The following is a 27,481-nucleotide window of genomic DNA, read 5'->3' as shown; positions in this document are numbered from 1 at the left end:
CACTCCGGCGTCGGCGACTGGAAGTAAGAGGTAATCCGGCGGTCCCAGCTCTCTTTCCCTCTCTCGAATCTCGACTCTCACCGGCCTCTCTCCTGCGGTACATCCCCCTCGGGCGTCGGCGACCGAGTTTCCGGCGGCAGGTAATCCGATCTCTCTCTCTCTTTCAGCCATGAGCCAGCAGATGGGAATGTGAAGAGAGAGGAGAGCAATTGGTTGTCGTGGACATGAACCTTCTAAGGTTGAACCACGTTATTTCTGGTAAACTTGTGTGTGCGTGCGAGACAGAGAGCTTCCCTATTGTGTGTCAGTGTGTCTGTGAGCTTCCCTATTGTGTGTTTTGATACTTTATGTAGATAAAATGCCACATCGCCATCTATTTATGTTCTGATATGGCCTATGTAGCCAATGGTATCAATATTATTAGTGGATAACCCTCCTCAGTAAAACTAGATGATCTAATTACTCTCAAGCTGAGTTGGAGCATAATAAGAACTCTAGTTTCCTAAGTTTCAAGCTGTCTGAAATTCAATGAAATCAAAATTACTCTAAAGCATTGGAATCAATCTAAATTTGGTTGCCATCATGACGAAATCCAATAAACTAATGACATTATTGCAGCCATTGAAAAATATATTGATGCCAGCCATCAAGATCAGCTTAGTTGATGTTTGCACTAACCCCAAATAAGATTTACAGGGACCCCTAACTTTGAAGGAATCCTTTAGTTTCGGCAACAAAAATATAGATGCAAATGACTCAATGAAGGTGATCGAAGCACTTTGATTTTTCGTGCAAAATTCAAAAGCAATATGTAAAAGGATTTTTATCTAATATATGTAGTATGTGAGAATGGTATCTGAAATTCTGTCTTGAACCAAGCTTCCATATGCTTCTCCCCAGTTTTTACTGAAGAAGCCATTGATTATGAATAGTTTTTTGGTGCTGCTAATCCAATGGTCACTACTCGAAAGAACGATGCCTCGCTAGTCCCTTGTTCCTAATCTGGATACTAAATAAGTGGCTTTTGAGGTTAATCTAGTGTCGTGGGCCTGTTGGGTTCTCAATGTTTTTCTTTTAGCAGTTTCAAGACACAGTTGGAAGCAATGTATGATCAGCAATCTCTAATCTTTTTCATAGTGGTAAATTGTTGGTGGAACTATTAACGCCTCAATTATCATTTTGATTCTTAAAAAACCTAGTATAACAAGGCTTTCAAAACCATAATATATGATTTTGTTATATTTTTTAATAAATTAAAAAAGACGTTGACTCATCTGAGTTACCGAGCTGCAAATGGGTGATCCGATACTGAGTTCCAAGAAAGCCAACCATTAAACCCTAGCTGGAGAAATGTGGTAAGCTTTGGAGTTGCAGTTGCAGGGATGGGTCGCGAGAAGAAGAAGAGAAGTGAGCACGAGGATGACCTCTCCGACGACGCAAAGGCGCCAAAGAAAGAGGATAAGGAGAAGGAGAAGAAAAAGAGGATGACACTCCCCTCTTCCATCAAGAACAAGGAGAAAAGGTCCACCGTCCACGCCAAGCTCAAGCGTGAGAAGAAGGTCGAGAAGAGGAAGAGGATCAAGGCCCGTGATGTCGCTGAGAAGAAGGCCCTCGATCTCGGCGAAGCGGTAACCATGGCCTCAGTTTCTCTTCTTCTTTCTCTGTTGTTCTTAAAATTTGGAGCTTCCTCCATTGAAAGATGAATGGTGCTATTTTTTTGTGACCTAATGGGCAGCCTCCGCCGAGGAAGATCCCTCGCACTATCGAGAACACTAGGGAGTCAGACGAGACCGTGTGTAGGCCTGATGATGAAGAGGTATGTGCCCTAATACTTCTGGCTTTTCTATGGAGTTGTTTCGATTGTTTCTGCTTCTGCTGTTGAGTTGGTGTTTGCTTTGTTTTGGGGGGGATTTGGTTGTGAGTAGGGCGCCCCATTGACTGAATCATTTATGTGCAGTTGTTTGCTGATAATGATGCAGATGAGTTCGGTTCCCTTCTCAATCGGGAGCGTACTCCGAAGATATTGATCACGACATCCCGGTTTCATTCTACTGTATGGCTTCTTTTTGGTGATGCTTGACCTTATTGTTGTTGATTTTCCTTCTTTTTTTTGTCCCCCTAATACATTACATTCAACTGTTTTGTATTTGTCTTGCTTTTGAATGTTGTTTGTTTGATGTGGTTTTCGGAAAACTCGATTAAATTGTTAGCTGAAAGGAGCCCGGCTGATTCACCAGTCGTGTGGAGTTGTATTTGCTTGACTATTACCAAAGTGTTGTTGGGCTCATTCACCTTTTTTGTTTATTGCTGAAGCAAAGCATGTATAGGGTTTTGGTTGAAGTTTTTCTTTTGTAATGTTTTTTTTTTTGAAAGGCAAGCTGGGGTTAGGCAGTCCCCCACCAGTTACTATTCAATCGTACCACTGGGGTTTTGAACAAGGTTGCCCAACTAGGAAGCGGAAGCGGGAAACGATACAGGAAGCGGAAGCGAGGCGTTTTAAAATTTATGCGAAGCGGGAAGCGAAGTTTCAATTTAAAAGTGAAATATGAATAAAAAATGAAGCAATATGGAATCAAACAAGAAACAAATAAAAACTAAAATAAAATTGATTATTCTTATATTTCATGATTTTTCTATAAAAGAGTTAAATTTTTGTTAAAATCTAACAATGATGGTTACCAATTTAAAGAAAGTACATGAAAAACGAGTGAAAACATGAGAGAAAATACATGAAAAAGATGAAAAGAAACGTGAGAAAAACATATAGTATTCCTAGACCATGTGTATGAGAAGCATAGAAGAAGCATGGGGGAATCAAGCTTCCCATGAAGTTTTGGAAGCGAGGAGTATCATGCTTCCGAAGCGAGTTTCCAGGAAGCGAGCTTCCCACCTACCTAAGAAGCTTCAGGGAGGCGTGCACTGACAGCTCCTACCAACCACGCAGAGCCCCCGCTGTTATGTTCTTTGGTAATGTTGATTTAGCATGGAGGACGGTAGAAGGTAGAAGCAAAAAACAAAACGTTGGGAAGGAGAAGGAAGTGTATTTTTTGTTGCACTTGGTGTTAAAACATGGACGCTTCACATTCACATATTTGGGAACAGTTTACAACGATCACCTGAAAGACCCAATAATGATTCTGACATGTGATCCTGCTCACAGAATTGTCCTCAAAATCTTTTAAGCTTCCTGGTCTTGACTGAAATAGTTATAATATCTCTTAAATTTATGAAGAAAAGGACTATGTACAGCTTATAATAAATTTGTTAAAAAAGGGACTATGAACAGCTTATAATCTCTCAAATTTGTTAAGAAAAGGACTATATACAACTTATAATATCTCTCAATTTTGTTTATGTAATATTTTGCCGGAAATGCATATATGTTTATAAGAGTTCTTATCATGTGTGTAATGGGAATATTGTTGATTTATTTGCAGAGGGGACCTGCATTCATTGAAGAACTATTATCTGTTATTCCAAATGCTCATTATTATAAACGCGGGACTTACGAGTTGAAAAAGGTTATTTTCTTTTCCTTTTTAATTTTCGGTTATTTCTATCACCTAAGGAATAAGTCCTGACTCTTGAAGAATGCAAGTCATAAGTGGGTGCCCAGCTTGCCCAGGGATCCTTGATAAATGATAAAGTAGGTGATCCTATTCTTGCATTGCCTTGGATGTTTTAAGAATGGGTCAGAATTCGTTCTAACATAGTTTAATATTTCATCCAAGCAAGCCGTGGTTGCTGTATTGCTTTGGGCCACAGTAGCAGTTTATATAGGGACTTCTTCTGCTGTTAGTAACCTATTCCATGCACATATGGTTACAGTCATTGGAATTCATATATTTGTTTGTTTATGTAGATTGTAGAATATGCCGAGAATAAAGACTTCACATCAATTGTTGTGGTCCATACCAATCGCAGAGAGCCAGGTTGGTAGTTTTTTCCTTATTAATGTGGGTTTATTTTAGTCAAAATACTGTTTACTGGAATTTCTCTGTCTTTCCCTTTTTTTTTTTTCAGTAGGTAGCCTATCCATTTGACTATTTTATAAAGCTTACGTACTTTGTTGCCAACTATTAAAAGAAACTGCAAGTAACTCTTTATGCCAGATAGTGGACAAGGAAGCCGAAGGTTTGAAGAATAAAGTAGTGCTTTGTGCTGGATGCGTCCATTATTCATGCAGTTCTCTTTAGTGTTTTTCCCAGAGTTACCGGAAGCGCCTAGGTAAAAAGGGAAGCGTGCTTCGGAAGTGCGAAACGTCGTGCTTCCGAAGCGTGAGGGGAAGCGTCCCCCTTTTTTGGGAAGCGCGCTTCCCTTTTATGGGAAGTGCGTTTCCCTTTTATGGGAAACACGCTTCCCCCTCGCTTCCCCATTTTTTTCATTTTTTTCGCTTCCCCCTCGCTTTCGGTTCGCTTCCGAGACGGTTCGGAATTTTCTTCTAAGTAGTCCCACGCTTCCCCGCTTCTTAAATTTTTGAAAGTGCCTCACTTCCCGCTCCCGCTTCCCGTATCGCTTCCCGCTCCTGCTTTCTCGACTGGTAACTCTGGTTTTTCCGCTTCCCACTGATAGGAAGGACCTTTTAATTGCATTCTCAAAAATATTGTCTAGATTGTTGTTGGATTCATCTTGTTGTACTTCTATTGCAGAACACTAGCTGCACCTGTCCTGCCCCCTTTATGGTGACAGAGTCTTGGAATATTGATGGGAATGGTTCGGGCATATGATTAGAAGAATGAGAGTTGTGCTTTTATTGCCTAATTGTGTGTTGTTTTGACAGCTGTGTTTGAGGCATGTGCTTCTTGTGTCCATTTGTTGCTCTCCGTCTCAGCAGCTACTACACTGATAAACTGTTCTCAAATGCTTCTTGTCCACATTACATGATTCTTCTCATACATTTTTCATTTGCTTCTTTGGTTGTATGTTTTCCACTAACTTCTACTCTTCTGTGTCATTTGGGGGTAGCCTAGATGCTTTTCATCTCTATCTAGATAATTGTTTTGGTTTTCAACTCTATCTAGATAATTAGTTTGAAATAGTGGGATATGAAATCATGGTTTGCTTCATCATCATGATTTTGGTCAGAGAGGAACCAGGGGACTTCCTTTTTTGCTTGGAAAAGATTTCTTTATTATGTTTCAGTCTTTTCTGATTCATCTTATGTTGTATACATATATTATTGGGCAAAAGTTGATCATACCTTTGCACTATGTTACATGGCTGCTCCATTTTTATCTGCTGTACCATATCCTCTTATATAATAATAAAAATGGGAAACTCCAAAAAAAAAGTCCATGTCCCATGTCTACAATCATATTACGTGACATAGCTTTTGGGATGATTAATAGATATTTGATTTTAGTCATTTTTTACTGTTTGTTTATTTTGCATCTTGGTTAGCCAGGTAGTTTACTTCGGCCTTGTGATTTGATATGCATGTGACTGTTCTTTTTTTTGTAGATGCACTTATGATCATTGGGATTCCTAATGGACCTACAGCACATTTCAAGCTCTCAAGGCTTGTTTTGCGTAAGGATATCAAGGTGGGCATCAGTTTTGGGCAATGAAAGGGTTGTGGAACATGTCATTGGTCAAGTAACTATGAGTGGTTGAGTTTGTCCTCGTGTGAATATTTTTAGTTTCTTATGTTTGATCCACACACTTATTGTTGTACAAGTATCTCCAACAAAATACTAAGATCAAGACCTTAATATTCTTGATAATAAACTTGGCACATATGCACAATAAGAACACTTTAGAACACTTGTGCACAAAAGCACAACTCACAAAATCTCACAAATGCACAACGGCATAAAAACTATTGGAATCACTTTATTGAGCACTTGGGCTTTGACTCAAAGCCATGAGAAAATACAAAGGGGAGAGCCCCTATTTATAACAACCAAAAGGGGCCTTGGAGGGGCTCCACTCATAGACGTTGGAGCCCCTCCAACGGTCACAAATGTGACCGTTGAAGGGGCCCAATGTCTATATGAGTGGGCCCCCCAAGGTGCCTTTTGGTACTTAAAAGAAAAGAAATAAAAAATAAAAAGAAAGAAAAAATAAAATTAATTTACAATCACATTCATAAAAGTGAATGTGCGTAAAACAGTGGAAAAGACTAAACTACCCCTACGACTAAACAAATAGAAATATATATTTTATATATATAATAAGTAGATACATATACATATATATTAATATATGTATATGTATTACCTTATATATATAAAATATATATATTACATTACATGATTAATTACATAATTTAACATTTGTCACCACTATGCTATTTGGTTATTCTATATCTTTCGCATTTACTTGCTTTATGCATACTGGTCTATTCAATTCAATGTAATCATGATAAGGGTTTTCAACAGCTATGCCATTTAGCAGCGATTTGTTTGTGTTTGATGAAAAGAAAAAAGAAAAGAAAAGAAAAGAAAAGAAAATGAGTTAACAGAGGGGTGGGGGAGGTTTGAAGTTCAAAGTATTATGCACCTAGTGGTTTTATGTAGGATTGCTCTTTGCAACACTCCCATTATCCTAATTTTCTTTGTACTTTTTTAACTTCACCTGCATTGTAACTTGGAGGTTTTTATTAGTTTGTGGTAGCCACTTAACCATCTCTTGCGCTATGTTTAATCCATTTGTCTTGGATTATTACTTTCTCATACTTGCCCGCTTTTGTTATATCTAGGGGAAGAAAAAAGTTTGTAGAAACTTCCCACAAGTTAGGAATGTTGATTTTTATGGTTCTCTTTTGGCTTTCTCTAACTTACTGATAATAGTTGTGTCACATATACTTCCCAAAATGGAGCTTCTCTTTCTTGTTATGTCATGAACTTCTATATGTGCAATGCCTTCTGATAAATTGGGGCTGGCGAGTAGAGCTTGATAGGTCATACAAATATTGCAAGGGATTCATAGTTGGCAAACCCGATGAGTTGACTCTAGAATCTCCCGAATCGACCCGGATCGGACCCCAACTGGGACACTGATTCAAGATCACTGATCCGCATGTCTCTTATGTGTTTTTTATCATGCATTTCATGGTTTTAATGCGTAATGCTCTTAAAAGGACAATTTTATAAAGAATCATATATTTTTAAATCATAAAGATCAACAATTATGTATAGTTGAATACTTATATAACTTGGTCATTGATTTCTGTTAAAATGTAAACTGTAATATATATATATATATATTATTTAATATTATTATATTTTCTTTTATTATTTTTCTTTATTTTCTTTTTTAGCATCTAGTTCAATAGAAACTAGATATTTGATCCAGTCAAGTTCCTGTTGGAACTTGACTGTGCAAATAGCTGTTGGACTGTAGTCCAACAGCTATAATAAATGCTGTTGGACTATAGTCCAACAGCTATAATAATAAATGCTGTTGGACGGTAGTCCAACAGCTATATTAAGAGACGTTGGAATCCAACGTCTCTTTTGGAGAGCTCAAAATGAGCTCTCCTCTCTCCCACTTTTTTGTATATATAGGGGTGAACCCCTTCAATGTAAAGAACCATGCTTCTTAAGCATTTTGTACATGAATAAAGTATTATTTATTTTTCAAGTGTTCTTCCTTTTATACCCTTTCAAGGGTCATGCTTGTAGTGTCTCCAATAGACACTTGTTTGTGAGTTATTTGTGCATTTGTTGAAGACCACCATTTCATTACATGGTATCAGAGCTACGAAATCCTTAGATCTTGAAGTGCTTTCGCCTTGATTTCCGTGCCACATTTACAAAAGGTGTTTCATCACCTTGTTCTTGGCTCAAGAAGATTTGTTTGAAGAAAGGCAAACTTGTGCTACAAAAATTTTTGGTTTTGTATCCTCTCTTATTCCTTTGTCTACTCTTTTTCTTTTCTTTTTATTTTTCTCTCTCTCTCTCCTCCTATTTATTCCTCTCTTACCCTTGTAAAAGATGGATGACAATGATAAGATCACCATGATTCCTATGAAGCTAAATGATACTAACTATGTAATGTGGGCTTCGATTATGAAGCACCACATTTGGGGAAAAGGTTTATGGGGTATAGTGGATGGTTCCGATTTGGAACCTAAACTATCTCTTACCAAGAAAGAGGGTGATAAAGAGGTTCCTCTAACGGAAGAAGAGAAGAGTAAGGCGTTAGCCACTTATGAAAAGAAATGGAAAGAATGAAGGATAGGGCATGCAAAAATTATGTCATGGCTCATCAATAGCATAGACATTAAAAAATGCTCTAGTCTAGCTAAGTTTGAGCATGCCGATAAGGCTTGGGAATACCTCAAAAACATGTATTCCCTTAAAGATATTGCACATGTATGCAATTTACAAGATAAAGTTCGGACAATGACTCAAAAAGATAAAACTATACGAGAATATTATAATGAGTTGTCCGAACTTTGGGAAGAGTTGTGTCTTCTTGAGCCCAAATGGCATTGTGCCGAAGACATCGAGCTTCGCCAAAAGCAACTCGATATGGAACATTTCTATCAATTTGTGAATGGTCTAAGGCCGGAGTTTGAATCCACCAAATCGGCCCTTTTACATCGTGGAAAAATTCCTTCTATTGTTGATACTATAGAAGAGCTCACTATGGAGGAAAATAGACTTAGAAAAAGTACTCCAAAAGGTGACGATGACTCCGTTTTAGCTGTATCTAGACCGGGGAATCATACTCGTACTTACAAGCCGCCTCATTTTGGAAGGCAAAACGACGACTTTGATAAAAGAAAAGTTATTTGTCATCATTGTCATGAACCGGGGCACTATAAGCCTCAATGTCCAAAGTTAAAAAGAAGAGAAGAAAAAAGAGTTGCATTTGTTGAATCTGAGTCAAAAGATCAAGATGCACCTGTGTCTATGGCTCAACTGATGGAAATCCTTCAACCTCTTCTCAAAGGGGTATCCTCCTCAACTGAAGCCTCAACTGGAGCGACGATTGCATCTTTCTCCGGTCCAGATAACTTTCCTTGGCTTTTAGATTCTGGTGCTTCTTTTCATATGACCCTAAATGTTAATAGTCTATCCGAATGTCTTAAAAATAACTCAAGTGTGTCAAAGGTTTTTACAGCCGATGGCACATCTCTCGAAGTAAAAGGAATAGGATGTTTTGAAAATCTTCAAAAATCCAAAAGATTTTTTATCCCAGAAGTTAGATATATCCCTAAACTTAATTTGAATCTCTTATCTGTCTCGCAAATATCTGATTATGAATGTAATATTTCCTTCTCTTCTCATGGTTGTTGGGTACAGGATCGCCAGTCAGGGAAGCTGATTGGGGAAGGCCATAGAGAATGAGGACTTTATTACATGGACTTTTTGGAATTACCCAAGAATGCATTTTGTTATAATATTCAGAAATTAGAATTGGATTTATGGCACAAAAGGCTTGGCCATCCTCATATGTCTAAAATTCAATATTTTCCAAGTTTGGAAAAATTTTGTAATTCTGAAAATTTTTCTTGTAAAGACTGCATTCTTGGCAAAATGAAAAGGTTATCATTTCTTAGTAGAACTTTTGTTTCCTCACGACCACTTGAGTTAATACATTCGGATGTTTGGGGCCCCGCACCAGTTATTTCCAAAGGTGGTTATCTATGTCACACGGACTTGGCTCCAAGGTCGCCGCACCCGCGTCGACACGCACCGACACGGGTGCGGATCGGACTCGGTCAACCCGACCCTGGGTGTGGTCAACGCACCCAGGGTCATTTTGGTCCATTTTTTGGAAATTTTTTTTTTTGATTTTTTTTTTTAAATTTTCTGGGCTACAGCTGTAAGGAAAAAACCCATCACAACTAAAAAACCTGTACACTTTCAAGTTTTAAGTACAGAATGGGCACAACTCAAGTTTTTGTGGTTTTTTCCTGTATGAAGAAAGTGAATTATTACAGTGTATGAAGAAAGTGCCCAAAAGTGAATTATTCCTGTATGAAGAAAGTGTACAGAATGCCTTCACAACTCATCACCTGTTCCCTAATGGGCACAACTTTGACCGAGTCTTATATATATATATATATATATATATATATTTAAATTTTTTTTTTTAATATATATATAGCCGAGTCCCCGTGTCCAAAATTTTTGAAATTGCGCCGCACCCGTGTCGCACCCGCACCCGCACCCGCACCCATGTGACATAGGTGGTTATACATATTATGTCATTTTTGTTGATGACTTTTCTAGACATACTTGGATTTATTTTCTTAAACATAAATCTGATGTCTTTGCTAACTTCCAAATATTTCATAAAATGGTTAAAAATAAGTTTCAAAATGATATTTCTGTTTTTCACACTGATTCAGGAGGAGAATTTATGTCCAACGAATTCAAAGACTATCTCAATTTACATGGTATTACACATCAAAGATCATGTCCACACAATCCACAACAGAATGGCCTAGCCGAACGCAAACATCGGCACATTATGGAAACTACTAGGACATTGCTAATTGCAAATCAAGTTCCAAAAAGTTTTTGGGCTGAAGCGGTCCTAACTGCCACCTACCTCATTAATAGGATGCCATCTTCCTCATTAAAGAATACAACTCCAATAGAAAAGCTTGTTAATTTAACTCCAGATTATTCTAGATTAAGAGTCTTTAGATGCAAATGTTTTGTTTTCACCAACAGAAATGACAAACTCTCTCCTCGTGCAATCCCATATGCCTTTTTAGGATATGCTGATAATAAAAAAGGCTACAGGTGTTTCGATTTTCAAAATGACAAATTATATGTGTCAAGAAATGTATCTTTTTTGGAAAAAGAAAGCTTCTTTGAATTTGAAAAATCCAAGGATGTCACTGAATACTCGTTTTTAATTGATCCAACTTCAAAATCCAATGAATGTGATGTTGGATGTGACCTTGACAATGATCAAAGTCCTATTGTTGTTGAAAATGATGATAATGAAGAGCAAATCCATAGGGATGTTAGTCTACAATATTCAAGACGTAGAGAGCAAAATCTTCCATGTGCATTACAAAAATACTCTGAAGTCTCACCTAGAAGAACGTCTAGAATCTCTAAACCTCCAGAAAAATTTGTGTCTTATGAATCTTTTTCACCCACGTATAGGGCCGCCATTACATTAATACAATCATATGTTGAACCATCATCCTATTCTCAAGCAAAAAATCATATAGAATGGATAGAAGCCATGAAAATAGAATTGGATGCACTAGAAAAGGCCAATACTTGGACGATACAAGATATTCCTCCGGGTAAGAAACCTATAGGTTGTAGGTGGATATACAAAGTCAAAACCAAAAGTGATGGGACCCTGGAAAGATATAAGGCCCGTTTAGTAGCAAAAGGATATGCTCAAGAGTATGACATCGATTATGAAGAAACATTTGCTCCTGTGGCCCGTATGACCACTGTTAGAACTTTAATAACCTTGGCCTCCATTAGAACATGGCCTATCTTTCAATTAGATGTCAAAAATGCTTTCCTGAATGGGAATCTCGTTAAAGAAGTATACATGGAAGCCCCACCTGGTATTAGTATCCCTAAGGGTAAAGCTCTTCGTCTAGAAAAAGCTCTTTATGGTCTTAAACAGGCTCCAAAAGCCTGGTATGACCGATGACCGATTTAGTCATGTTATGCTTGATATTGGTTTTCAACCTTGTTTAACTGACACTGCTTTGTTTGTTAAGAAATTTGATGCAGACATCATTATTCTTCTTCACTATGTGGACGATATGATCATCACCGGAGGCGACAAACAGGGAGTTGCAAATATCAAATCTCTTCTTAAAACTCTCTTTGAAATGACTGACTTAGGTTTATTAAGATATTTTTTAGGCATTGAAGTTGCTTATTCCCCTCGGGGGTATTTGATATCTCAGTCTAAATTTGCTCTTGATATCGTTTCCAGGTCTGGAATTACAGATGATAAGAAAGTAGACACTCCAGAAGTTGTCAATGTTAAAATGAAAATTGATGATGGAGAACTTCTTGATGATCCTACTCTTTATAGACAATTTGTTGGAGCTCTTTCTTATCTTTCCATTACTAGGCCAGATATAACTCATGCGGTTCATACAGTCAGTCAGTTTTAGCATGCTCCCACTTCCGTGCACATGGGAGCGATTTTGCGTATTATTAGATACTTAAAATCCTCTCTTTCACGAGGACTCTTCTTGTCTGCTTCATCTTCATTAAATTTAATTGCATATACTGATGCTGACTGGGGAGGTGATCCCAATAATAGACACTCAATTACTGGTTTTTGTGTGTTCGTAGGTGAAACCTTAATTTCGTGGAGGTGCAAGAAGCAGCAGAAAGTCTCTCTTTCCTCCACCGAAGCTGAATACAGAGCCATGGCAACCACCACTATGGAGGTTGTTTGGCTCAGACGATTGCTAGCGGATATGGGAGCTAAAGCAACGCAAGCTTCAAAGATGTGCTGTGACAACAAAAGTGCGATCTACATTGCAAGCAACCGGACATTCCATGATCACACTAAACACATTGAGATGGACTGTCACTATGTCAGAGAGGAATACTTACATGGAACCATTGATCTGCCATATGTTACATCAGAATATCAATTAGCAGACTTCTTCACCAAGCCTCTCGCTGCTCCCAGATTTCACTTCCTCTTAGACAAACTTTCCCTCATTGTACCGTAAGTTTGAGGGAGAGTGTTAAAATGTAAACTGTAATATATATATATTATTTAATATTATTAGATTTTCTTTTATTATTTTCTTTTATTATTTTATTATTTTCTTTTTTAGCATCTAGTTCAATAGAAACTAGATATTTGATCCAGTCAAGTTGTTGGAACTTGACTGTGCAAATAGCTGTTGGACTGTAGTCCAACAGCTATAATAAATGCTGTTGGACTATAGTCCAACAACTATAATAATAAATGCTGTTGGACTGTAGTCCAACAACTATATTAAGAGACGTTGGAATCCAACGTCTCTTTTGGAGAGCTCAAAATGAGCTCTCCTCTCTCCCACTTTTTTGTATATATAGGGGTGAACCCCTTCAATGTAAAGAACCATGCTTCTTAAGCATTTTGTACATGAATAAAGTATTATTTATTTTTCAAGTGTTCTTCCTTTTATACCCTTTCAAGGGTCATGCTTGTAGTGTCTCCAATAGACACTTGTTTGTGAGTTATTTGTGCATTTGTTGAAGACCACCATTTCATTACAATTTCATGTAACAAATTTAGTGATTATTGTAATGAAACAGGAAAAAGTACAAAAATGGATGCCTCTAAGGGCTACAAGAATACAAGAGTGTGCTGAGAACTATATGCCACTTATGGGCAAAATACAAACTAACAAAGAGTCACACAAGCACAAGCCACTAAAGGGCTACACAAAATAAAAAACAAATAATTTATTTATCACAAAATGCTTGAGAAAGCCTAAAGAATACGATGGGAGAGATCCCATATTTATAGGGCAAAAGAGAGGAAGGGGCTAGTCCAACTAACTGTTGGGCTAGTCCCAATGACTAGCAAGCCATAAAAAATAAAAACAAAAAAACATAAAAAATGATTTACAAAACTGCCCCTAATGGGCAGGTCCTATTACATAATAAGAAAAGACAAAAATTCCCTTAAAGGGCATGACCTAGTGTTGTGAAAAGCGTTGAGGCGTAGCGAGGCGCTCCACCAAAATCTGAGGCGAGGCGTAAGCCTCGAGGCGCAAAGCGTAAGCCTCAATTTTTTTTTTATTAAAACTTAAAAAAGACTACAAAAATTATCTAAAATTATAAATAAATAAAAAATGCTTTATTGATGAAGCAACAACCAACAAAAAATAAAAAATCTCAAATAAATACGGAAAAAATATGAACTGCAACATAGAATATCAGTAAGCATCCTTGTGGACAAAAAACAAACGAATTATTCTTTTCTAAAAAGAATCAAAACTGCTCTGGAACTTAACACATAGATCACTTTCTGTCAATGTGCTTAATACAGAAATTCAAAACTGTCATTAGGCTTAATACATCTATATCCTGTTATGGAACTTAACATAAATAAATTTCTGTCAATATCCTTAATACAAAAATTCATCAAAACCAAAAACATGCAAAGTAGGGATTTCTACGTAATTATTCTTTTTATCAAACACACGTATCAGATTATTAAGTCTATAATTTTTTTTAATGCTGGAAAGGCATATCAGATAGACTTGCAAATTATCATCAGAAGCAAAACATGCAGATGTAGGGATTTCAACTTATTATATATTTTTTTCCTCAATGTCAAATCCGCATATCAAAAATTTTCCCTAGGCTGGTAATGCATATCAGGTGTATTTGCAGATTTTCATTAACAACAAAAACACGTAGATACCACAATTTCAACATATTATATCTTTTTCACTGTCAAACACGCGTATCAAAATTTTCCCCAATGCATGGAAATGCATATCAGGCGGATTTGCAGATTTTCATTAAAAACAAAAACACGTAGATACCACGATTTCCACATATTATATCTTTTTCACTGTCAAACACGCGTATCAAAATTTTCCTCAATGCTGGAAATGCATATCAGGTGTATTTGCAGATTTCCAACAAAAGCAAAAACACGCAGCTGCAGTGATCGTATCCATTAACATACAAAAAAATTAACCATCTAATGAAACATAAAACACATACATTTTTTAATGTAACACCAGGTTTCTGTACATAAAAGAAAACGCAGGACCCCTAGCAGAAACACGACAGAATGTATTTGGCACAGAATCATCCGGACAAAAATAAATAAAATCATGCCTCATAGCAAAGTGCACAGGTTTCTAATCTTTTGTTTTTCTTTTATTTTCAGATGCATATTGAGAATGCCGAGCACATTCAGAGGTGTATTGAAAATGCAGAACACCTTTGGATGTGTATTGAAAACGCAAAACATACTCGGAAGCATCTTGAAAACGCAGAGCACATTCAGAGGTGTATTGAAAACGCAAAACACATTAACTGAAAACAAAAAGAATAAATTAGAATAGTTGAATGCATTTCTGTGCATGAACTACGGCAAAAAGAGAGACAAAATCTGTGCATCTGTGCATTTTTTTGTATCACGCGAGAGACGAGAGAAGAGATAAGAAGAAGAGGAGGAGAACGAGAGAGCAAAAAAAATCCATACCTGTTTCGGGGCTCCACCACGCAAGAGAGAATGTTGTGAGCCTGTGAGAGCCGTGAGGGAGAGAAGGTTGCCGTGAGGGAGAGAAGGCTGTGAGAAAAAAAAATTGAAACACATAAAAGGAGTAGGTAGGGCTTTGTTTAAGTCTTATTTTTTTGGTCGAATGAGGGTTTTGACCCTCATTTGACCAAATAAATCGAGGCGGCTACGCCTCAGTCCGAGGCACGCCTCGCCTCAAGGCGTGCGCCTCAAGGCCTATGAGGCGCACACCTCAAGGGTATTGCGTTTCAAGCCTGCGCCTCAAGGCACAAAGGCCCTCGCCTTGAGGCGAGGCACGCTTTTTGCGCCTTGAGGCGCGTTTTTAACAACACTGGCATGACCTATTACATGCATGTCACAAGAATAAAAAATACATATGTACATATATATGTACATATATATGTACCAATATACATAATGCATATATAGCCATTAGAACGATATTCAACTTTAGTAGATAACAAAGATACCTTATGTTGCTTTTTGCACTTCCAGGCCACTAGAGTAGTCTAAAAAGGCACGAAAACCAGCAGTTGAGCCTTTGTCATTAAGGTCTCCTCCCTAATATGAATCAAAGTAAGCGATTAATTCAAGCAAGGAGGAGGAAAACAACAAATGACCCCTAGAAACAGAAATTTATAAATATCTAATAATTCTCATCACGACACTCATGTCAATTGTTGTAAGAGAGTGCTGGAACTGGCTTGCAGTTTGGACTCACGATCTATATCAGGTCGGGTGATAGTCAAATAAGTCAATGCTCTAATCATCTGGCGATACAGAGTAGAATCTTCCAGATGATCCATCATCTTAGCATTGATTAATTTTGGAGTATATCCACCCTCTTCTCATCAATAATCCCTGACCTGTCCATAATTTCAGTAACAAACTTGGTTTGGGTTAGCAAATATCCTCGTGGAGAATAAACCACCTCAATTTCTAGGAAGAATAAAAAAAGTCCAAGATCAATCATCTCAAAATGTTTCTTAAGTATATTTTTAATATGGTGAACTCCCTGTTTATCTCCACCAGTAATGATCATATCATTGACATAAAGAACTAGAATAATGATACCTGCATCATATTTTTTAATAAACATAGCAGTGTCATACTAATAAGATTTAAATCCAAGTGTAATCATTACAAAACTAAATCTATCATACTAGGCATTAAGAACTTATTTTAACCTGAATAAAAATTTTCTTAGGTGAAGTACATTTCTAGATGGAATCTCATATCCATGAGGTGAATCATGTAAACTTCTTTTAATTTTCCATTTAAAAAGACATTCTTTACATCCATGATAAATGGCCAGCCCTTGACAACAACTACAACTATAAGAGTCTTAACAAAAGTCATCCTGACTGCAATTGTAAAAGTTTCATCATAATCTATACATACTCTTGGGAATAACCTTTAGCTACTAATCTTGCCGTATATATTTCCAAATTCCCGTCACATTTGGTCTTTATTTCGTAAACCCATCTACAACTTATGGGTTTCTTTCCTTTGGGAAAATCTTTTATCTCTCAGGTTTTGGATTTCTCTAGTGCCTCTAATTCATTATTCATTGCTCCTATCCATTCAGGGTCCTTTTTTGTTTGGTTATAGGTGGTTGGTTCAAAGTAGGACAAAATCCTAGCTAGACAAACTTTATATTGGGGAGAAAATGATTCATATGAAATAAATCTATCAGGTCTAGAGATTCTGTCCGATCTTCTCAAGTCACTTGATTGCTGCCTTTTTAGGTTGAAATATTTTTCTAGGGCACTAGGCCGTCTCTCATTTCCACGCCTACTATATTTGTTTGATCAAAATATTCACCATCCAACAATATGATCAAACACACAATCATCATTACTCTCAGGCAACAATTCTAACGAAAAAAAATATTTAGTAGCTTTTTTAGGCACTTTTTGATCGAATAAGCTTTCCTTTTCTATAAAATAAACATTTCTTGAGACATAAAGTTTTGTCATTTTTGAAATCATAACACCTGAAGGATGCAATGAGTTTTTGCTATTTCGCTGCCTCGGATCGTGTGCTAGAGAATGATCCATTTGAAGATCCATTTTTGAAGATGCTTCAGATTTTTTTGTAATATATTTTTTGGTTTAGCTCCAATGGATCATTAGGTTCTGTTTGAGCCATTGATAGGTGCATGCAGGATTTTTTAGGTAATTTTTATTTTATTTTATTTTTTGTTCGTATTCAGCCAATCTGGATCCTCTTTGGCGGATTTGGATCTAGTTGGTGTTTTTGATGTCCTTTCCAAACCTGTTGGGACCAGACCCACCCCATTGGTCCCAAGGGGCTGCATCTTAGGGCCCCAAGGAGGAAGAGACAGACCTTAGTCTCTTCCCCCCATGTCTTGAAATGGGTAGTTGGTAGTTGGGAAGCTCCTTGAAATAGGTTGGTCTTAGGTAGGTTATTTTTAATAGATAGTTAAGGTTTTTAAAATAAATAGGTTGACTTAAATGCATTTTGTTGAGTAGTAGACCTTAAAGGTAAGGTTTCACGTTTTCTATATAAGTTCATGTAAAATTCAAAAAGTACCAGTGTTTTTTTGAATGAATTTTTTTTTTTTGAAAATCCTTTATTCGTGTTCTTTGTGAGAGACGCCTAAGAGGGAAAGAGAGAGGGTGAGGTAATGAACTGTGAGTTGAATTCTTTGGCCGTATTGACCTCACTACTGGGTGCTACATGTTCACGTGCTTCTTGGCTGGCCTATGCTGGACTGAACGAGTTGCCGAACGCCTGGCTGGTGACCCTCATCCATCCGTGTGTTAGTAGGGTGCTGTTGCATGTATTGACAAAAAATCACTGATGATGGACCTCCCTAGGCATTGATCATGTTACAACCATCATGCATTTGCTGTGCGCTCTAGCTCTGTCCACCATGGGCCTCCTGTCGTCCGAGCATCCTAGTTCGGCACGATCTGATGCATGTTGCGGTTCAACCCTCAACGAATGCATGTAGAACGAACGTGGTGCTGAAATTGCCTTGCAATTTGCATTCTATCTCGAAGGGTCGACATTGTTTTTGCGCTTCGAGGATGAAGCGAAACGAACTCCAGAAGTTTGATGCAGTGGGTTTTTGCTGTTTCGTTGCCTTGGATCGTGTGCCAGAGCCGGATCCATTTGAAGATCCATTTTTGTAATATTTTTTTTTGGTTTAACTCCAATGGCTCGTTAGGTTTTGTTTGAGCCATTGGCGGGTGTATGTGGAATTTTTCGGGTAAATTTTATTTTTTGTTCGTATTCAGCCAACCTGGATCTTCTTGGGCGGATTTGGATCCAATTGGAATTTTAGATGTCCTTTCCAAATCGTTGGGACCAGACCATAGTACAAAAGTTAAAAACGGCAAAATATCGACAATAAAAAACTTGGGAGATTTTGAAAATTTTCATAAATATCGCATTTTGGGCAAAATCTTGACAATAAAAAATAAATTAAAAATTACATTTTAAAAGAAAATATAAATAAAATACATTTAAAAAAAATCTCGGGGGTTTTCACGCTAAATATCTATTAAAAATGTAAATCTTGCGATATTTGTCATGCTTTGAAAATCTTGCGAGAAATTGACGTTTTAAACTTTCAAGCAATTTTTTGCGATATTATCGCGAGATTTTATAAATCTCATGATATTTGTCACAGAGGACCAGACCCGCCCCTTTGGTCTCAAGGGGTGGCGTCTTAGGGTCCCAAGGAGGTCTTGAAATGGGTAGTTGGTAGTTGGGAAGCTCCTTGATAGGTTATTTTTAATAGATACTTAAGGTTTTTAAAATGGATAGGTTGACTTAAATGCATTTGGTTGAGTTATAGATGTTATAAGAGGATTTCACATTTTCAATGTAAGTTCATGTAAAATTCAAAAAGTACGTCTGTGTATTTTTGAATGAAAAAAAAAACAAAAAGAAAATTTTGAAAATTCTTTGTGCTTGTTCTTTGTGAGAGACGCCTAAGAGGGAAAGAGAGAGAGTGAAATAACGAACCATGGGTTGAATTCTTTGGCCGAATTGACCTCACCACTGGGTGCTTCATGTTCGCGTGCTTCTTGGCCGGCCTATGCTAGAGCCAATGAGCTACTGAATGTCTGGCCGGTGACCCCCTTCCATCCGTGCGTTAGTAGGGTGCTGCTGAACGTTTTGGCAAAAAATCATTGATGAAGGGCCTCCCTAGGCGTCAATCATGTTGCGACCATCATGCATTTGCTACGTGCTCTAATCGTGTTCGTCGTAAGCCCCCGTCGTCCACATTACATTTGATTTTCACCATACCCAAGAAATACATATGGTATGACTTTTAATGAAAGTTTGTCATTTTTGTTGGTAAGAACAAAACACTTACATCAAAAAATCCTTAAGCTTGAATAGTCACGAGAGATTTTGAAAAGTTTTTCAAGGGAGAAATGTTTTGAAGTTTGGTGTAGGGGACTTTATTTGTAAGATATACGGTTAGAGAGGCTTTGGGCCAAAATTCTTTTGGAACATGGTTTGAAATGAGAAGTGTCCCGGTGGTTTCAACTGTCTATGTTTTTTTTTTGGCTAATTCATTTTGTTGAAGAGTGTTATGACAAGACCTTTGATGGAAAATATCATTGGTTTCAAGATATTCTTTGAAATCTTTTGACATAAATTCTCTCACTGAATCTGAGTGAAAAATAAATGTTAGTTTTGAATTGATTTTTGATGAGGTTATGAAAAGTTTTAAATATTCTAAAGACTTCATATTTGTGCTTAAGAAAATAGATCCAAGTGTATCTAGAGAAGTCATCCACAAATATTACATAATAAGCGTAACCTCCTTTAGAAAAAATGGGAGCAGGACCCCAAATATCTGAGTGCACTAATTCAAGAAGTTTAAATGAAGATAAACTCCCTTTTGCAAATCCAAGTATTGCACCCAACATTATTTTGATGAGAAGGAGACACTACACCCATGGTCTACAGTTTGAGATACAAAAAGTAAATTCATAGGAAAGAGATTTTTTCCTATGAATGATATTCCCTCGGACTTGTTCAAAGTCGGGTCTAAGACCCCTCATGAATTGAAAAAGTTGTTCTTCAAGGATTTGTTTGCCATTTGATCTCAAAGTCTTTTGAGAGTTTTATAGTACTCTCATGGACTTGACCCCCTGCTTGCAATTGTGGATTCGATCCCTTAAGTCCCATTTATGAATGCCATCTTTTTGGATAAAAGTTTGCTTGACAAACTCCCATGTCTCATCTGCCCTTCGGAATTCAAGAATATTAAAGCATGGTTCTTCGTGCATGCTACCCATGAAGAGGGAGATAATCTTAGCATGACCAACTTTCCATTTTTTATAGGCTTTCTTGTTGCCCAACAAAGCCTTTTCTCTTTCACTTTCTTTAAGTGTTTCTTCTTTCGATGCACCGTCTTCTCCTACTATGATTTTTGTAAGAACGGGTTGAGGTTTCTGAGTGGAATCATCAACATATTGCCACAAATCTTTGCTCGTAAGAATTCTCTTCACGGCTTTTGCCCACATGTTCTAGTTGCTTCCATCACACTTGATGGGAACAATGGTGACGACTTCTTTGTCGGCCAATGGAATAAGAAGTGAAGAACAAGAGATTTAAAGAAGAGGATGAGATATGAATAGTTGATGAAGGTTCCACAAAGAAGCTTTTACACGAGCTCATGAACATCCAACACGAGCACAATCATGAACCCTCAAACTCCAAGAGCTTAAAGCTTTGATACCATGTAATGAAACAAGAAAAAGCAAAATGGATGCCTCTAAGGGTTACAAGATTACAAGGCTGTGCCAAGAACAATATGCCATTTATGGGTAAGATAATTCACAGAGTCATGCAAGCACAAGACACTAAATGGCTACACAAAATAAAAAATAAATAATTTATTTATTACAAAATGCTTGAGAAAGTATAAAGAATACAATGGGAGAGATCCCATATTTACAGGGCAAAAGAGAGAGCAGGGCTAGTCCCAATGGCTAGCAAGCCATAAAAAAAAAGACAAAAAAACAAAAAACTGATTTACCAACTGCCTCTAATGGGCAGGCCCTATTACGTAATAGGAAAAGACAAAAATGCCCCTAAGGGGCATGACCTATTACATGCATGTCACAAGAATAAAACTATACCAATACACATAATGCATGTGTGTGTGGTTGTATATATATATATATATATTAACAATTATACAGTTTGAAGCTTGATTTTTTCCATATCTCAACAATAAAAAATGCATAGTCCTAACTCATCCAAGTTACCGAGTCAATCTGCTGACTCGGGAGTCAAGTGTCAGGCAATCTGGTTCCAAGTCACGAATTTGCCAATGATGAATGGATTAGCTCGGAGATTTTCCAACTGCAAATTATCTGCAACAATGCCATGTCCATGAGTGAAACCTATGAGGAAATCAGGAAATGGAATTGCGTAATTCTTTGAAACTTTCTTTTGATTCCAGGTGTGTGCCTGTACTGATGCACATATCTGGCATTTATTAACTTTTAGGAGGAAATATTATTTATTTTATCATTCAGTGCAGCAACTGCTACTACATGATTAGGAATTTCTCTCTCTCTCTCTCTCACACACACACACACACACACACACACACATACACACAAAACTAGTAGCTTTTTAATTTGTTCGGGGATGCAGAATCATGGGAATCCAACCACTCATAAGCCAGAGCTCGTATTGAACAACTTTACAACACGCTTAGGTCATCGTATTGCAAGGTATAGTTTTTTTTCATGACTTTGTAGGACATCAGCTATTCTGGATTATATCTTTTCAGAGGTTCAGTGTAGCTTGAGATTTATCATAATATCTTTCTTACCTTTCTTCGCTGACCCCAATTGTTTTGGGATGAAGGCGTAGTTGTTGTTGTTGTTGTATCTTTCTTACCTTTCTGACATTGGATTCATGTTATTGCAAGGTTGATTGCATCAATTTTTCCTCAAGATCCAAATTTCCGTGGTCGACGTGTTGTGACCTTTCACAACCAGCGAGATTTTATATTCTTTCGCCATCATAGGTATGCATTTGTTCCTTTTGCTAGCATTGTTATGCATGCAGTGCTCAGTTGCCCGCCCATAAAATCTAACTGTGGCTTTTCTTCATATGCAGGTACATTTTTGAAACAAAAGAAAATAAAAAGAGTTCTCCCAAAGATGGGGCCAAAAAGGCTGAGAACTTATCTCATGATAATCTCATTGCTCGGCTTCAGGTATTTGCCCTACAGTGTACTTAGTTATTTCTAATAATATCTTTCACGTGCATTTTTTGTTAGATGAATGGTAGTTGGACTTTTGTCTCTCCTGAAAAGAGGAGAATTCCTAGTTCCATCTTTAGCATATTCCCTGGACAGGCTTAAATTAGTCACCACAATCAATTCACTTGAATATCAGGAGCTGGTGTTTTCTGCTATCTACAAGTGGGGTTGCCAAAAGTCAAGACTGAGTGTCAGGTTTCTTAGGCTTGGTTGAGTGAGCATAAAGGCCTGCTCCAACTGTTCTTGAGCTTGCATTCTCATGTCCAACTTGCTTCATATGAGCCGTGCTTTAGCTCCTTGACTTTTGGATTTGTTTCTTCACTTCAATGGGTAGTGTTACATGGGTAGAATGAATTTAGTCTGTGGTGTCAAGTGAGAAATAATGCATGATTTTTGGCCAGCAGGCACGTCTTTTGTGTGTTTTCTATTATGTGGAATGAATTATTCTGTTTGATAAGATGATTTCTAGGCATGCCCTGTTAATCGTGTGTTCATTTTGTGGTTGTCTGTGGTCATGGCTTGGAATGATAATGAATGCAATTCATGTGACTTAACCAGAGCTTCTCAACTCGGCCATTAAACTGCCTTCTATTCCATTACTCTTTTTGAATGTGCTCCTCTTTAATAGCTGCTCTCACCAAACCACTGAACAAGTCTTGTTGCATTGTCTGTTTAATACAATGCTTGTTGATATATCTTGGGTTTTCAGTTCTTATCATTTTTTTGCGTCTTTGGTAATTTATACTTTTTTGTGCCATATATTATTATTTTTTATATTTGACTATAAAATTGTTTAAAGGTTAATTTGTTATTTCATTGTGTTTACGAGTGCTTGGTGGCTTTCAACAATAATCCTATTTCAGCAAAGGCTGCTGCATGTTCTGTTTGGAAGTGTTTCTCTCTCTCTCTCTCTGTTGCCTGTAGCCATTTTCTATCATTTTACCATTGGTTGTGCTCATAAAACAGTAGCATTTAAACTAAGCACAAAACCTATTTCCTTTGCTTTGTTCTGATCCCATGTGGATGCAAAAGTGTGAAAAGGTACCTGTGACGGGTTGGTGTCAAGCCCAGGCAGCCAATGAGCGTAGGGTTCTTGGTCAGGGCTGGCACGCTTGGGCCCAAAATTCACTTTTGCATTGTTCTTGTGCTGGGATTGGACCTGGGCACAAGGAGTGAACAATAATTATTGTCTTCCTTTAATGTGCGTGGCCTGTCCCAGTCTGATACATGCGCACTAAGGCCATGAATGGTCCTGGCTGTCACTTGTGAGTCCAATAAAATCTGCTCACATCCAGTCTGTTCAGGCTTTTCCCCAGGCCTAATGGGCCTTGAGGTTCCAATATAAATCCTACCTGAAACTCGCTCTTAGCTGACACTCTCTGCCCATAAATGCGTAAGTTATGTTTGCTTGATACATCAATGGAAAATAGGAATTGTGCAGTGACACACTATGGTCAGCATGTTTTTTGGACATCGTGTGGTTTTTTCCTTAGTTCCTTTAAAAATTTTCTTTTAAAATTGGGTATATCTGGTCCTGTCTGTAACCCTTTATATTACCTACAGGAGTGTGGTCCTCGCTTTACATTGAAATTGATTAGTCTGCAGCATGGAACATTTGATAGCAAAAATGGAGAATATGAGTGGGTTCACAAGGTAATTAAGTTGTTTGTGGCACTCTGGTTTCTTTGATATTCTTTTCCTTCTCTGTTACCTGCAAATCTTACTCTTGTGTCCTTTTGAACGACTATAGCCGGAGATGGACACCAGCCGCAGACGATTCTTCTTATGATTCCTCCAGTTTCGGAGTGACACCAGTTGGAGAACCAGAGACTATATATAGTTGGTCAGGCTTTTATGTCATCAGTACCCTGGGATGAGCTAACCACATGAGACACATAGCAGAGCTCTTGCATGCTGGAAATTTTTTTGTGTTCTGTTTTTTGGACCATGTTTAACATGTCTTTTTGTGCGGATGTATATGCCCTTAATTGATGTGATAATGTTTATTTTTTGAAAGGCAAGCAGGGATTAAGCAGACCCCCCTGCAAGTTACACAACATACAAATGGGTTTTGAACTTGCAACGTCTCAACACATGGTGACGTGCACTAACAGCTCCTACCAAACATGTGATAATGTTATAACGACAATATTCATATTTAATAAAATTTAATTTACAGCAAAGAGTAATATTCATATTTAATAAAATGTAATTTACAGCAAAGAGTATGAACTTGAATCTGGGAAACCAATCAGGAGACTTATCCTTGCATAGTAAACCATGCCCATTTACCGATAAATGAGCTAAGCTGAGCTAGCCCGAGCTTGCATTGGGCTTGGCTCGTTTAAGACGGGCTGTGATCGGGTTTGAAGGGTTGTCACAAGTTTGAAACACAGGGGGAGCACTCTTTACGGCAAGGTCTAAGCTGGGTTTACTAACGGGTGGGTAGGGAGGGTTTACCAACCAAAGGCTTGCCAAAGTGTGGTTAGTGATAGGGGGCTTTCTCTTGGCCTAGCCAATGGAATAAAAAGAAAACTGGATTCCCAGTGTCATTCGTACGAACTACGAACGCTTGTATTTTATTTATTGCAATGTGGACCTCGAATGGGGTTTGGGTGAAGGTCAATATCTATTATCTTTACTTGGATTGTTGGTTTCACTAATGAGATCACTCAGATATTTGAAGTGGTTGGGGGAAGCCATCAAGGGTGGACAGATTTATTTAAGAAACTTACAATTGGTTCTCCACTAATTTTCGTCTAGTCTAGATGTGACAAAGTCAAAATTGTTAACGGCATGTTTGAGGGTAGAGGACGGGTTTGAGACACATTTCAGTCATGGTCACCAGAAACTCCAGTTACATGAGGGAAACTTGTTTCTTGGAAAACTGTTTTTGAAACCGGAAACCTTGTGTTTCCAAAACTTGTGGGAAACATCTAAAACTGCATGCGAAACCTGTTTCTTGTTGAGGGCGAAAAAATGATCAACTATGGCTGGGCGCTCGCAATTGCAGGGACAGAACTAGGAAGATCCTCAGTGGATGGGGTGGCTGCTGATGCTTCAAGTTCTATCACAGAACCATAATCTGAGCTAGGGGTGGCAATCGGGTCAGCGGGACAGAATACCTCAACACGAACACGACCCGTTTATTAAACGGGTTGGATGTGGCAAACACAAACACAACCCATTTATTAAACGGGTAACCTGACTCGACACGGTTAACCCGTTTAATAAACGGGTCGGGTGGACACGACATGACACGATTACACGACATTGCGACCCGTTTATTAAACGGGTCGACCCGATAACATAGACACGATAACACGGTTACATGGGTTGCGGGTTGACGGGTTCGTGTAAACGGGTTGTGGGTTTGTGTAAACGGGTTGACCCGCCCGCCTAACCCATTTATTAAACGGGTCAAACGGGTTGGCATACCCCTAACATGAACACGACCCGTTTAATAAACAGGTTAGGCGGGTCGACCCGTTTACGACACGAACCCGTTTAAGCCAAACCCGAACTCGGCTAAGAAGCAGGTTGGCGGGCCGGGTCAGATTTTGCCACCCCTAATCTGAGCAAGGCTTAGGTTCTGCTGGCAGTGACTGAACCTTCTAACCTTCGATTGTCTTGAAGGTGCGTTGAAGCGTGTATGAGGAAGGAGTGTCCGTCACCATCTCCTCCTCACTGCCACAGTGAATACCTTTAGCCAAGGAAGGGTTATTATCATATGGTTGCTCTGATTTCCCTTTATCGGGACTAGATAGAACAAAAAACCGGCTTGATTGTGGGTCTTTGGGATTGCGATGTAGGGTTGCGTTGATGAACTATTGGAAGGGGCTGATTTGCTAACAAGACAAGTCACTGAAGAGTGGTTTGTTGAACCACACTCCGAGTAAAAATGGACTTTTTGTTTTGATGGATTGATATCACCGAGTTAACAAGGGGATTAAGATCGGTTCGTAAATGGCCTGCTTCAAAGGGAGTTTTAACTTACACTTCTCTATTTTTGGTAAGTAATCCCTCCTCCAATTTATAGAAGAGGGTTGCTAGGAGTTTACCTCCCTCTAGCTAGCTGTTTACCCCAGCAATTTGTTACGCTGTTTCACCTGGAGTTTATCCAAAATGAGGAGGCCCTGATCCAGGGCAGTTTCATCTGTTAAGGAAGGAGTGAGCCCTCCTCTCTCTTTAACAGATGAATATTTTCCTTGAAATATGGCTACAATTATCAACATCTCTCACTTGGCCATGTGAAACAAAAACTAGATGCAGGATTTGGCCTCTCACTATTGGAGTATTTTCCTTGCATCAATATCCTGGAATAAGTTATATATTTGAGTTTCTCATCCAGACATATCTTAATCTCATACATGATACGTATTTTGAAAACATTTCTTCTGATATGCCCTTTATTAAAGGATCAACAATCATATTAGATGTAGGTAAGTAGTTGACTTTGATTTCTTTTCTTTCAATCATATCATAAATGTAATGGTATTTTACCATTATATGTTTACTTTTTGAATTATCAACTTCACTCTTCATAAGAGAGATGACAACTTTATTATTACAATAAATTTGGACAGACCTGTTGGTTATTTTCTGCTTTAAATCATTAATGAAGGAGTTTATCCAAATGATAAAAGTGGTAGTTACATTGCATGCAATATATTCAGCTTCCTTAGTATGCTGTGCAACACACCCTTATTTTTTACAAGACCAAGAAACTGCTCCTTCCTCTAGGAGAAAAACATATCCAGAGGTAGATTTACTATCATCTTTGCTGCCATCAAAGTCAGCATCAGAGTATCCTATTAATTCTAAAGAATTAACTTAAAAACATAGTTTCAAGTTTATAGTCCCTTTCAAATATTTAACTATTCTTTTACCGCTTGTCAGTGTGACCAACCATGATTACTCTAGTAGCGACTAACGAAACCAACAACAAAGCTGATATCTGGCCTCATGCAATGCATAACATACATCAAGGTTTTGACAACTTAAACATAAGGGACATTTAGTCTTTCTTGTCCATCACTTGGACTATTT

The 27,481-nt window shown here is 37.9% G+C and overlaps 1 protein-coding gene across 2 annotated transcripts; it reads left to right on the top strand.

The window, feature by feature from the left end:
- On the top strand, window positions 1-24,444 carry LOC149836257 (uncharacterized). 2 transcript variants are annotated; one of them, XM_090009086.1, is made up of 12 exons: window positions 1-140; window positions 1,369-1,628; window positions 1,736-1,816; window positions 1,958-2,053; window positions 3,438-3,521; window positions 3,863-3,932; window positions 5,461-5,543; window positions 21,817-21,896; window positions 22,097-22,195; window positions 22,288-22,387; window positions 23,996-24,085; window positions 24,183-24,444. In XM_090009086.1, the coding sequence occupies exons 2-12, from the start codon at window positions 1,383-1,385 to the stop codon at window positions 24,219-24,221; spliced, it is 1,068 nt and encodes a 355-aa protein (XP_089865212.1). In that variant the 5' UTR covers window positions 1-140; window positions 1,369-1,382; the 3' UTR covers window positions 24,222-24,444. The 2 variants fall into 2 exon arrangements, with proteins under 2 accessions (XP_089865212.1, XP_089865213.1); XM_090009087.1 differs by having other exon boundaries at window positions 12-140; window positions 1,375-1,628.
- Window positions 24,445-27,481: the final 3,037 nt, after the last annotated feature.

The sequence above is a fragment of the Nuphar pumila genome, chromosome 6 (assembly GCF_984573655.1).
Source record: "Nuphar pumila chromosome 6, dmNupPumi1.hap1.1, whole genome shotgun sequence".
In the NCBI taxonomy this organism is placed as follows: domain Eukaryota; kingdom Viridiplantae; phylum Streptophyta; class Magnoliopsida; order Nymphaeales; family Nymphaeaceae; genus Nuphar; species Nuphar pumila.
This window is presented reverse-complemented; position numbering and strand designations above follow the sequence as displayed.

Excerpts from the sequence above, each read along its gene's own strand:
- LOC149836257 (XM_090009086.1), top strand. The coding sequence starts at position 1,383 with ATGGGTCGCGAGAAGAAGAAGAGAAGTGAGCACGAGGATGACCTCTCC. Across the intron at positions 1,817-1,957 it reads GTAGGCCTGATGATGAAGAG|TTGTTTGCTGATAATGATGC; the intron begins GTATGTGCCCTA and ends ATTTATGTGCAG. Across the intron at positions 5,544-21,816 it reads TTTTGCGTAAGGATATCAAG|AATCATGGGAATCCAACCAC; the intron begins GTGGGCATCAGT and ends TCGGGGATGCAG.